The 14299-nt window shown below is 39.4% G+C and overlaps 1 protein-coding gene across 1 annotated transcript; it reads left to right on the top strand.

The window, feature by feature from the left end:
• The first annotated feature begins 13081 nt into the window (after positions 1-13081).
• On the top strand, positions 13082-14299 carry LOC113506002. The gene has a single exon (XM_026888865.1). The coding sequence runs from the start codon at positions 13082-13084 to the stop codon at positions 14297-14299; it is 1218 nt and encodes a 405-aa protein (XP_026744666.1).

Here is a 14299-nt window from a genome sequence, read left to right as displayed (position 1 = left end):
AGAAGAGGAGTTCCCGGGCACATTTACAGTGATCAAGGGACTAACTTCATTGGAGCCAACAAAATCTTAAAACAAGAATACGCAGAAATCTCAGAAATTTTAATAAGCCAAGAAACATTATCTAACATTGCAGAAATGAACATTGAGTGGCATTTTAATGCTCCGTCATGGCCATCCGCTGGCGGGCTTTGGGAAGCTGCGGTGAAAAGTTTAAAACATCATCTTAGGCGCATTGTTGGTGATCAAAAGCTCACCTTTGAAGAATATAGCACCCTCTTATCTCAACTCGAGGGCTGCCTGAACTCTCGACCACTTTGTCCTTTGAAGGATGATCCTGAAGAAATAGACTTTTTAACCCCGGCACACTTTCTTGCAAGTGGGCCTACCTTGACAATCTTTGAAACCGAAAATGATCTTAGAACTCGGTGGCACATGGTACAAAAAATCTATAGAGATATCTGGGTCCAGTGGAAGAACGAATATCTCACACAGCTATCCACTAGATCTAAATGGAGACAATCTCAAAGAAACCTCAGTCTCAACGATATTGTTATCATCAAAGATGAAAACCTCCCGCCTGGGAAGTGGGCTCTTGGGCGTGTAGTCGAACTTCATCATGGATCGGACGGACACGTCAGAGTTGTTACACTTAAAACAAAAAATGGCTACCTAAAACGGCCTGTTGTTAAACTATGTGTATTACCAGCTGATAGAGACAGTAATCCTACTAGTGACACGAATATTAAGGATGAGGCACCAAGGCAGAAAAGTAGAAAGCGCATCACCTTCTCGACTATGGCTCTGTCAATATCGCTATTCCTTTTGTCACTAATAAATGTATCGCAAGCGACTTATAGTTTCACCCCTTTGAGCAACAACAGCGTTTATTTTGCTAGAATTGTCTTAATTTAATGAAATTTTAATGAAATTAATCCCAATAATTCTGAAATATTGCGACAGTTTGAAGATATACAGAAACAAATTGAGATTAAGAAGCAAACTGAACCTTTGAGTGATAAAATATCATATCACGACGTACATCTTTATAGCGTCTTATATACTCTAATCGTTGGAATCCTGATAACTGCGGCAGTATACTGTTGGCGACGTCACAGGCGGTCAACACGGCGAGAATCCTCGGAGCCTGCTGGGGAGGCATCTACTTCGATCCCTGCACATCCCGGAAATGTGAGAGATAGTGTTATAAGTGAGTGTAGTGCGGTTAGGGAACAAGGGCAATCAAAGTCAGTCAAAGTGAAAAGTGCAGTGAGTGAGTGTTGTGAACGTAGGGAAAAAAGGCAATTTAGTCAACCCGTGCAAAGTGATCCCAAAAATCTTATTAAATCTACCGAGTGCTTCCAATAGAAGATAGGGCTTCGTCCCCTGTTTTCCGCGTATTTTCCCTCCCCGGTCTAAGCTGTAGCAACTACTGCTAATTGTTCAATCACTCAATATGTTTAATCACTCATTACTAATATTTAACCCTATCATATAGTTATTAAGTTGAATATTGTTCGTCATCTTGTTAATCTCATCTCCATTTTTATCCTACTAACCCCCATCTTTGCCCCGGGAGCATGTACGGGTCAACCACCGTACAGTAAGTTTACCTGGGTCAGCATTATTGCGCCACCCGCTCTGTATGTTTCCATCATTTATATATTGCACTTACACGGCAATAACTTAGTACGTAATTCGGATACATACCGTGCGCGTGACTCGTCATAATCCTATATCGTTCACCTTTCATCCTAGTATAATTTAATCTTAATCTTACATAAATTGTGGAAACAGACAATACAGTGATTTTATCTTAAACTGACTTTAATCTCTTATCTCCTTTAACTCTATCTCGATCCAACCCCGAACAAAAAGCGATGGCCAGATTATGTAAACGTCTTAGGATCAAGTCTCACTGCCCAGCATCGACATTTTGAATTATTAAAATATTTTTTTATAGTGCCATATTCTTATTTTTGTAATTTACCTGATAATAAGAACAATGTTCGATAAAAAATATAATGGAAGATAAAATAAACAAATTGTAAAATAAATCAACAATGTTTATTGGGTCACCGTCAGCGACAACTTTTTAAAAACATTATTTTATAGTGTTGTATTCTTGTAATTTATACTTATTACTGTAATTTATACTTATTTTTGTAATTGACCTAATATTAAGATCATTATTCGATACAAAACATATGAAAGTAAATTTAAACTTAAAATCAACAATATTTAATGACTAGGTTTTTTAAAATTATAATTACAAATTATACAAGTTTTGTGCATAAGAAATATTTTAAGTCAGACAAGAATTACCGTTATTTTCCATGTTCAAATGGATATTAATTTATTTGTGATATGAATAAACATATTAGGAAGTTAGATATTAAGATACAGGTATCCCAAATTGTAAACTCACTAACAATGACATCTCTCACATAAAACAAACATAATATCCACTTCATAATAATTTATTAATAGCTGATTGGTGCGCCTTCGCTATCAATTACTTGTTGCAATCGTGACCTCATGCTAGCAACCATATTTGAGCACAAATCAGTGCCACGGAACAATTCCCAAGTCGAGGTAACGACATCATCTAAATTTGATTTTGACTTGACTTCAGATGAATCCCAGTTTAGCACCATGTGTCCCCAGAGATTTTCAATGGGGTTCAGGTCAGGACTTTTTGATGGCCATTCAATCTCAGTAAAATTTTCTTGTTCGTTTAACCAACTTTGCACAAGTCGCCCGCGATGGGGTTTGACGCAGAATGCGCACTTCGCAAAATGAGCACTCGACGCAAAATGTGCATTACGCGGAAAGAGCACTTCTCACAAGGGGCATTTCGCAAAATGAGCATTTCGCAAAAGGTGCACATCGCATAATGTGCACTTCGCAAAATGAGCTCTTCGCAAAATGAGCACTTTTCTAGGGAGCCCACATGGTGGGTCAGTTAGTCACAAAATTAAAATGATATGACTTGTATTTAAAATAAAATAAACACTTTTACAATGTAATCATATATCTATACTTATAATAAATCTGTAGAGAGGTCAATTCTGTACATAAAATATATTTAAAAAATAACTATCAAGGGGTGGTTAGGGATCGCTACTGATGCCAAAAATGCAATCAGTAAAATTTTTGTCTGTCTGTCTGTCTGTCTGTCTGTCTGTCTGTCTGTCTGTATATTCGTTATAGAAACAAAAACTACTCGACGGATTTTAACGAAATTTGGCACAATTATTCTTCATACTCTTGGGCAGGTTATAGTATACTTTTAATTACGCTACGACCAATAGGAGCAGAGCAGTGAAGGGAAATATTGGGAAAACGGGGTAAGTTACTCCATTTTTTAAGCTTCCGTCACGTGTGCAGGCTTATAGGTTAAAGCTACATAGAAATCATGTATGACGGAAATATTCTCCCTAAAATTATATAAAAAATATTCCTCGACAGCATATGTCTAACTTTTATGGTTGACTCACAATAACACGTGAAACTCCCGATAGCTTAGCAATTCGGAGATTTCTGATTGTATTTGTCTACTCTAACGTTTACAACACTATCACTCATCCCCAATTAAAAAAGTTAACATTATTACCTATTCAATAAAAAAAGAATCATGTAAATCGGTGTAGAAACACCAAAGTTATACATGAAATAATAAGAAATCGCGCGTGAATACAGAGTCATGCTATAAGGATTATTTTGGTGTATCGGTTGCCGCGCTCGACGCGCGTCGTGGCGGGAGGTATAAAAAGGCGGGGGGTCCGCGCTCGAGCGTCATACAATATTTGGCTGTTGATGCGAATAGACGTTCAGACTGTTCGACCTTATTGACAATCAATAATTGTTATTTGCAAACCGTGCTTATCAGCACGACTTTTAGTCTTTGAATAGTTTATTTTTAGAATTGTTTTGTTGTTAGTTTATATAATAGGTATTAGATTAATAGTATTAGTAGTAGGTACACCTATTAGTTTGGGTGGAGTGGACGTCGCCGAGTTGTCGGCTGTCATCGCTGCAGCGATCGGCAGCCGGGCGGCGTGGGATGCATTGGCCTCCTTCTGTGAAACAGTGATGTCACAGAAGGAGGCGGCGGAGCGCGTTCGGGAAACTGACCCCAGCGCGCCCGCCATACGCCGACGTCGAGTGGGGCGGCGCAGAGCCGCGCATGAGCGCGCTCTCCCGCCCTAACTAGGGTTCTGGGCGACGGCACGGGGGTGTCTGTCGTCCGAGTATATTACCCACGGCGGGGGGCCACATTCGGTGCTATGGATGCGGTCCCAATATGAGGCGAGGAGGCCGACGCTCTTTACACGTCGGCCTCCACACAACACAAGAAAGTGACCTACCGGCCCACATTACTGGCCGGTGGAAGCCCGCGGTCGGTGTATGAAGGATTGCAACGCATTGCCATACACCGACACAAAAACGCGGATGACGTAGCACGGCGGTTCAGGTTTAGTCAGTAAAAGTCTGACACTACCCATTTCCTCCCCCGAGGGAGTGGGTGTCCATGAGGATTCCCCCGCCTAAACAAAAAAAAAAAAAAAAAAGGTACACCTATTAGTTATTTTGGTAGTGTTTAATTGTATTAATAGTTTATTTTCGTAATTGGTAGTGTTTAATTATATTAATAGTTTATTTTCGTAATTTTTATATTATTTATTTTGGTAGTGTTTAATTGTATTAATAGTTTATTTTCGTAATTTGGTAGTGTTTAATTAAATTAATAGTTTATTTTCGTAATTGGTAGTGTTTAATTAAATTAATAGTTTATTTTCGTAATTGGTAGTGTTTAATTATTTTAATAGTTTATTTTCGTTATTATTATATTAGTTATTTTGGTAGTGTTTAATTGTATTAATAGTTTATTTTCGTAATTGGTAGTGTTTTATTATATTAATAGTTTATTTTCGTAATTATTACATAATAACTATATATAATTGTAAGTGTAAGGTAGCTTCAGTTACCGTCGATTAAAAATACACAATGCCACCTAAAAAACGACCATCTTTATCTCGAAATTCGAGAGATGCTAAAAGGATGAGAAATGCGCGTTCTCAAGAATCGGCAGAGGAAAGAGCACATCGGTTAAACTCTATGAGAGTTAGTGCCTCAACCTCTCGAGCCAATGAAAGCTCTCCAGAGAGAGAGATGCGATTAGCAGCTGACAGAGCGAGACGAGCTACATCACGGGCGTCTCAAAGCTCTTCTCAACGAGAGCTGAGGCTTACCATTGACCGAGAACAACATGTGTTATCCCGAGATGCTGAAACTGCGTCACAACGAGAATTGCGTCTCACTGCTGACCGCGAACGGCATACATTGTCTCGCGAGTCAGAAACCTACACTGAGAGGGAATTGCGTCTCACAGCTGACCGCGAACGTCATATATTGTCTCGCGAGTCAGAAACCTTCACTGACAGAGAATTGCGTCTCACAGCTGACCGCGAACGTCATATATTGTCTCGCGAGTCAGAAACCTTCACTGAGAGGGAATTGCGTCTCACAGCTGACCGCGAACGTCATATATTGTCTCGCGAGTCAGAAACCTACACTGAGAGGGAATTGCGTCTCACAGCTGACCGCGAACGTCATATATTGTCTCGCGAGTCAGAAACCTACACTGAGAGGGAATTGCGTCTCACAGCTGACCGCGAACGTCATATATTGTCTCGCGAGTCAGAAACCTACACTGAGAGGGAATTGCGTCTCACAGCTGACCGCGAACGTCATATATTGTCTCGCGAGTCAGAAACCTACACTGAGAGGGAATTGCGTATCACAGCTGACCGCGAACGTCATATTTTATCTCGAGAATCTGAAACTTTAACTCAATATGAAGACCGTTTGACAAATGATAGGGTGCACCATAATGTTATTCGATCTCTCGAAGACGCACATGAGCATGAACAACGACTAGAGTCGGTACGCGAATATTATAATTCTTTGAGACAAGAACGATCAGTAAGTTTGTCTAATGAAAGATTAAGAATCGAAAATATTCGGTCTCTTGAAACGGACGAACAGCGAGAGGCCCGTCTTACTGCAGACAGATTTCGACATAGCCTTAATAACTTAGATGTACACATAGAAGATCAATCTAGAAATTCGGTGGCTTGGTCCGACAAATATAAAAGTGGGTTTGCTTATAACCTCACAATTGATTATGGATCATCTTCTGTAATAGGCGATATGAACCTGGTATGTCGTTTTTGTAATGCTTCAAAGTGGAGTAAGGAGTCAGCTGGTTTCTGTTGTTCTACAGGTAAAATAAATTTGCCTTCATTCGAAGACCCACCGGAACTCTTCAGGATGACTTAACAGCAGTAGGCGGTAAATCACTCTGTGAATATGGTTTGCCAACACCAACCTCAGTCGGAGAGGTAACTAATAGGGAATATTCCGCAGAGATTGGTTATAATTTAACGGAACTGCTGACAACATTAGAAAACGGTGTCCCAATGATGACTGCAGAACAACGTTCAGTTTATGACCGCGTGTGCAATAGTGTTCAAAATAATTTGGGAACAATATGGTTTTTAGATGCACCTGGAGGAACTGGAAAAACCTTTTTGACTAAATTAATATTGGCTTATGTTCGAAATCAGCGTAAAATTGCTCTTGCCGTAGCTTCATCAGGGATAGCTGCAACATTGCTACCAGGAGGTAAAACTGCTCACAGTATGTTTAAAATACCAATTGATTTAGATCGCACGGAAAATCCAACCTGTAGTATTTCAAGAAATAGCGACAAAGCTAAGGTATTACGCGAGTGTAGTTTAATCATATGGGATGAATGTACGATGGCCCATCGAAAAGGAGTAGAAGCGGTAGACAGAACTTTAAGGGATATAAGACAAAATGATCGACCAATGGGCGGTATCACGGTTTTATTTTGTGGTGATTTCCGACAAACCTTACCGGTAATACCACGGGGAACCCGAGCTGATGAGGTTAGGGCTTGCCTGAAAAGCTCTTATTTATGGCGAGATATACAATCGGTGCATTTGACTATAAATATGCGAGTGAGAACTGGAGATAACCCGGATGATAGTCAATTTTCTGACACATTATTAAAGATTGGTGAAGGTACCTATCCACAACTACACCAAGGAAAACTTATACTGACGCCTGAATTATGTTGTATGGTGCAATCTCAACCACATCTTATATCGTCGGTTTACGGTGACGTAACAAATATATTAAATAGGGACAATTCTTGGCTATGCGAAAGATCTATTTTAACTCCTCGCAATGACCAGGCATCTGAGATCAATAACAAAATACTGTCGAATATACAGGGGGAAAGCAAAGTTTATAGATCAATAAATAGAATGGTCGATGAACAAGAAGCCACTAATTAGGTACCCGATAGAATTTTTAAATTCTTTAAATATGCCCGGACTTCCCTCTCATGAAATTTGTTTAAAAATTGGGATACCGATTATTATGCTCCGAAATTTAAAACCACCACAACTTTGCAATGGAACTCGACTAAAAGTAACCCAGTTGCAACAAAATATAATCGAGGCTCAAATTTTAACAGGTTGCGGTGCAGGAGAAACCGTCTTTATTCCCAGAATACCCTTAATACCAAATAATTTTCCATTCCAATTTAAAAGGACGCAATTCCCAGTATCGGTGTGTTATGCAATGACAATTAACAAGGCTCAAGGGCAGACTTTTCGTGTTGCTGGAGTAGATCTCGGTGTCAGTTGTTTCTCACATGGTCAGTTGTATGTTGCTCTTTCCCGTGTTAGCAGTTCTAAAAGTCTTTATGTTCACGTGCCGGACGGGTCAACTTTCAATATAGTTTACCCGGAAGCTTTGCACTAAAGTATTTTCGTTTTATAGGTACCTTTACCTTACCTTTATAAGGCAGTGGTACTTATATTGCCACCAGAATTTGAACCTTAACACATTATTATAAAGTTTAAAAGCTATAAATATTTTTAAGTTCTGTGTCTTATAAAGGGTTAAGCCTTATGTGAACGTGATCTAAACAATATTACCAATATAAATAATAATAATAAATATTACCAATACATTAACTTAATACACAAGGAGTTACACGCTGACGGAGTCGCGGACACAGCTATCTATACTTTTCTTCCGGAAGTCACTATTCCACGCGGACGAAGTCGCGGGCACAAGCTAGTTTAAAAAATAAAAGTCTAGACTTAGTTTTCGTATATCGTCAGTTAAATAATTTAAAAAGTAAGGAAAAATAAGAAATAGGTATTGCGCAAAAAATTGGGTTAAAATGTTTTTGTTTTCTATTGTATAATGGTTTTACTACTAATTTAATTCATTTTCTTACACTAGCAACATGTTCATGTAGAAAAAACTAAGATGAGGGTAGGTGTAAAAATAATAAGTGCCAAGTGCCTACTGCGAAAGCGACTTGAGTTTAACAAAATACAGTAGTGGATATGTTGATTGTATTGCTGTTCTAGTTGCAAACAAACTTATTCCGGGTGTTTTGTGTTAAATTTGGGTTTAATTACAATAATGAGTCAAGAACATTATATTCGAAAAATCTATAACCAAAAAGGTGGTGTAACTCTTGTATGTGGTGATAATAGATACAATAAAAAGAAAACAAATAAAAACGGGAATACGTTCTGGCAATGTGTAAACAGGAAGATATGCAGTGCTTCTCTGACGTTTGATGAAACAAGGAAAATTATTGTTAGAGAATCTCAACATTCGTGTGACGAGCTAGATCATATAAACAATAGAATTATAAAGAAACATATTTCATTTCTTAAAAAAAGCTGTGTGCAAAGATTTTAGCCCGGTACAAAAAATATTCGAGGAGAATGAAACGAAGTTAAGACAAAATATACCAAGTCAAGATCACACTTTACTGCCAACATTTAGTTCTGTCAAGGACACATTGTACAGGGCGCGCAAAAAATTTCTGAACACTAATCTATTACATCATAATACCCCTTCGAGTGTACATATACCAGAAGCTTTAGGGAGACATTTCTTTGTTTGTGAGGACGGTGAAGAAGAGAAAATTGTCATATTTGCGACTCGTACGGCGAAGAAACTAATAAGAGCACCTGGATCATATTATGCCGATGGGACATTTCAATCTGCTCCGCACCCCTTTTATCAATTGTTCACGATCCATTTAGATTTAAATTCAAGTGAAAATGTCACTAATATAATACCTGTTATATATACCTTACTCCCCAATAAAACGCAAATGACGTACACGCGTCTTTTTCGGATATTAATGGAAAAAATGGGAATGAAAATAAAAACATTTAAGTCAGATTATGAAATAGCACAGCTTAATGCAGTGAAATCAGTATTCCCGGCGGCGGAAGTGAGTGGATGTTATCGTCATTATAACGCCGCTGTTTGGAAAAAAGCGAAAAGCATCAAATTGCTAGCTTCAAAAGAAGAACGAAATATAGCTCGGATGTCTTCTGTAATAGCATTAGTCCCAGGTAACCACATCCCAAATGCCTGGAACTATATTTTAAATTGTGCGCCACAAAGTCCAGAAATGATGCGATTTCAAAATTACTATGAAAAAACATGGTACCCAAAAATGCTGCCATCAATGCTGAGCGTTGCAAACCAAAGGCATAGGACAACTAATGCCTTAGAAGCATGGCATCGTCGTGTCAATGCTCGCATACCTAAAAACCCTAGCCTATACATGTTTATTCACAAATTAAAAAAAGAAAGCAAATATTGGGACCGTCATATATGTAGAAGTTTATTTGGGAATGTAAAAAGAAATCGCAAGCAAAAAGATATTGAGTTTGATCGCAAATATAAGAGGCTGTTGGATAAATTAGAAAAGGGTAATACATCAGTGTCAATGTTTTTAAAAAAAGTTATTTTTTTACAATTTATGAAGTAGGTAGTACTCTTCAGAAGTGTAATATATCTTTTGAAATAGATGAGTGAAATTGCATAACTGTCCGCTTAAATCTTTAGACTATTTTTTGTTAAATTGGTGAGATTAGCATATTATTTCTTCGCATTTTTTTTGAAATACTTGTCATATGTTATATTATATTATAATTTAAAATTATATATCTTGTCTTTAAATCTTTACACTATTTTTGTAACAATAGGATAAAGATTAGTACCTATAATAAAAAATGTGATTTTTATTTGTATTTACAAGTTTATAATTATGTGGTTTATTTAGTTTGTGTTTTTTTTGAAAAAAAAAAAATATAGATTAAAAAACCAAGTAAAGCAAAATGTTTTTGATGTATGTATTTATAATATTTTTTTACACTTTCATATTTTTCCTTACTTTTTAAATTATTTAACTGACGATATACGAAAACTAAGTCTAGACTTATTATTTTTTAAATATATGATTACATTGTAAAAGTGTTTATTTTATTTTAAATACAAGTCATATCATTTTAATTTTGTGACTAACTGACCCACCATGTGGGCTCCCTAGAAAAGTGCTCATTTTGCGAAGAGCTCATTTTGCGAAGTGCACATTATGCGATGTGCACCTTTTGTGAAATGCTCATTTTGCGAAATGCCCCTTGTGAGAAGTGCTCCTTCCGCGTAATGCACATTTTGCGTCGAGTGCTCATTTTGCGAAGTGCGCATTATGCGTCAAACCCCCGCGATGCACAGCGCAATTATCATGCACGAAATAAATGTGTTCTTGCGGGTATGCAACGCGCACAGTTGGTAGCATCACGTTTTGTAAAACGTCCAAGTAATTGAAATGAAACTACTTTTACGGATTTTATCGCGGTTTAATTTTAGATTTTAGTTCCCGACGTTTCGAAACCTTTGCAGGTATCATGGTCACGGGCAGACTGAGATGGCGTTCGTCTTGACAGGAGATGTTGCTCGTTCTACCTTCATATTTTAATTAATTATTTGTGGTCCGACCTACGCAGTATGAGCTCACTGTGTCTTGATGTCTTGCAGCGCTGCTCTTGGGCCAGCTATGTGTTCTTTAACAATAGCTAACGTGAAACACCGCCGCTCAACGAAGTCTGCAGTCGCCGAACATGCTGAAGGTTCCAGCCATTATATTAGATTTGACCAACCACAGATCCTCGCTAAAGAATCCAAATTCCTACCTAGGATGTTTCGCGAGGCTATTGAGATTAAAAAACACCCTAATTTCAATAGAGAAGATGGCTGGAAGATATCACCTACTTGGGATCCAATAATAAATAAACTCAAGGCCAAACCCAAGAGCAGCGCTCAGAAGAAGAAGCGATCAAGCCGCTATGGTTCTAAAAAACGTAAACGCGATCGTCGTATGTTAGATAAGTTATCTAAAAAAGTGAATGAGTTGAGAAACAATATGATTAACTATGATAATAGGAACTACGTGGATAATAATGATAATATGTCTTCCGATGTTAGTCGCGACCTTTACGATGACGTTTCTGTCGATGCCTCGCGGGCCCTTTCGTATGATTGTAATTTAGATACGGAAGTGATACCGCATCTGTCATTTAATATTGAGACTAAACTTAAAGAACCCGCGGTTCCACCAGCTCCGCAGGAATATTTAATAATGCTAAATGAGATTCAGCGATTTGATAAAAACACGTGGTCGGATATTCGATATGCTGATACCCAAAAGTTTTATAACCATTCGCCCGGATTTACAGAGCTAGAAACAAACGAAGAGGTAAAGGCGTATGATAATACACGCCACTTAGCTTATTCTGATAAATCCTACGCAGCGATTACCTTTTGTATTCTCAAACAGAAAGAAGCTTTTCTTAATAGTTTACGTAATTTATTAGCTTGGTCTAAATCGCCTGATGCATCACTGGTTAATATCAATGATAAAATTGAAGATCTGTTTCTTAAAGGTGAGTTTCAGAAAGTCTCTTCAGATCTGCTTCAGATGACCTGCGGCCACAGAGCTGAGACAATAGAGATGAGAAGGGATAGTATTCTAAAGGGTGTTCGGGATCCTTTAATAAAAGTGGCGCTGAATAAGATACCTCCTTCCAACTCTCATATATTCAACTCTGAAGCGTTTACGGCTGTTCTAGAAAAAGCAGGCGGCGTAAGAAAAGCTTTTTGGTCAGTAAAACATCCCAATAACGGGAATGCTGCGAAAGCAAAGCCCGGTGTTTCTGTACGGCACCCCTCGCAGGGGCACGCCAGTCTTTACGTACCATCGCGTGGTACTTCTGGCTACTGCTGTGAGCCAGCTCCTGCTGCTCACACTCTTTGCCACCAGAACCAACCCTCGCAGGGTGGTCATCATCATCATCACCATTACACTTCAAAAGGGCACTATAATGCTAACCGAGGGCACTCTTATCATCCAAATAATAGAGCTAGTTCCTTTCGAACTCGCGGTTCGAGATCAAGGTACCCAAATGAAAGGGGTCAAAAGCGCTCCTTTTCACCCTCTTGCAATAAAGGGAACAAGAAACAGAAACAATGACTCGCGGCAGTTTCTAGCAGGGAGATTAGCGCATTACCACAATCAATGGCGAATGATGGGAGCTCCAGATTTTATTCTAAAAATAATAACAGGGTATCGCATACCTTTCATACGAAAACCAACGTTGAAAACTCCCATATTAAAAAACGATCAACGTCGTACAAAGGAATCAAAGGAGATGTCTGCAATCATTCAACAAATGAAACAGCAGGGCGTTCTGAAGGCAGTAGATCCTTCCCCAAGCTTTGTATCGTCCCTATTTCTGGTGCCAAAGGGCGACGGAACCCATCGTCCGGTGTTCAATCTGAAGTTGTTAAATCAGTTTGTGCAAGAAGACCGTTTTCGATTAATAAACATGTACCGTGTTCCGGATTTTCTCCAACCTGGGGATTGGATGTGCAAGGCGGACTTGGCACAGGCTTATTTCAACCTTCCGATAGCCAATACACACAGACGGTTCCTGCGTCTCATATACGAGAAAGAATTATTAGAAATGACCTGCCTACCCTTCGGACTAAGCACTGCTCCGAAAATATTCGCGTGTCTTACGAACTGGATAGCACAAGTTCTACGACAAAAGGCGACTTGCTTGTGGCTCATCAAGATCGGAACCTATTAAAAGCACATGTGGATATGCTACAAGACATTCTACAGATTCTGGGTCTTCAAATAAATTACGAGAAGTCCGTTCTGGTCCCACAACAATGTATAACCTTTCTCGGCATTATTTGGGATCCCTGGATAAATCGCAAGTCCCTGCCAGCGGTGAAGTCTGCTGTTATTGTAAACAAAGTCTCTCGACTCATACAAAGCAACAAATCCTCGCTAAAGGAACTCCAGAGCCTAGTAGGTCTTTTAAATTTTGCCAGCTTTGCTGTGCCTCGAGGCAGGTTGAACCATCGAGCGACCCTTTCTTATCTAAACACGCTACCAAAGTCCACAACCTCAACCAAATACGGTCTACCCTCAGAGGCTATAAAGGAATTGCATTGGTGGCTGGACAATTGTCATCTTTCAACAGTAATACATGTACCACCACCCTCTCATTTCCTAACTACCGATGCATCGGATGTAGCGTGGGGAGCTCTGCTCGACGACCATTATCTGTCAGGAACTTGGAGCAAGGAGGAGAAATCCTTACACTGCAACATGAAGGAACTGCTTACGATATTGAAAGTTCTAGAAGTGCATGCGCCAAGTATAGCTCACGGCTCATTGCTGATCCAATCAGACAATCGTTCAGCGATAGCTTATCTCCGCAACGAAGGGGGCGTGAAATCTCCATCTCTCACAACTCTGACACATCAAATATTTTATGTCCTGGACCAGTATCAGATTCACTACCGAATTTACCATATTCCCGGCAAATTCAACAGTCATGCAGATTGCCTGTCCAGACTTCGTCAGCCTCCGGAGTGGCACCTTCTCCCAAACTGCACCGAAATGATTTTTCTGAAGATGGGAACTCCCGTGATCGACCTGTTTGCGTCCAAAACAGCACGAGTGGTAGCCAATTACGTAACCCTAGATCTCAGCGATCACCAAGCGTTGAGTCACGATGCGTTCAGCTTTCCTTGGAATTTCCCACTAGCATGGGTGTTTCCTCCGCCCTTCCTGATTCCTCGAGTCTTGATGCACTTAAATCAGGCCACAGGAATTTATCTGATGGTAGTGCCGCGCTGGAAAAAGGTTTTCTGGAGAGCGGATCTCAAATTCCGGGCCATCGCAGTCCCGTTTACACTGACGAATTTAAGACGGTTCCTAGTCGACACGAGGACCGGGCTGCCACCTCCGAAAGTACAGGACATGGTTCTGGAGGTATGGAAGTGTGGGGGTGGTCAGAGACAATAA

This window comes from Trichoplusia ni, chromosome 28 (assembly GCF_003590095.1).
Source record: "Trichoplusia ni isolate ovarian cell line Hi5 chromosome 28, tn1, whole genome shotgun sequence".
In the NCBI taxonomy this organism is placed as follows: domain Eukaryota; kingdom Metazoa; phylum Arthropoda; class Insecta; order Lepidoptera; family Noctuidae; genus Trichoplusia; species Trichoplusia ni.
Note: the sequence above shows the minus strand (reverse complement) of the source record. Positions and strands in the feature narration are given on the sequence as shown.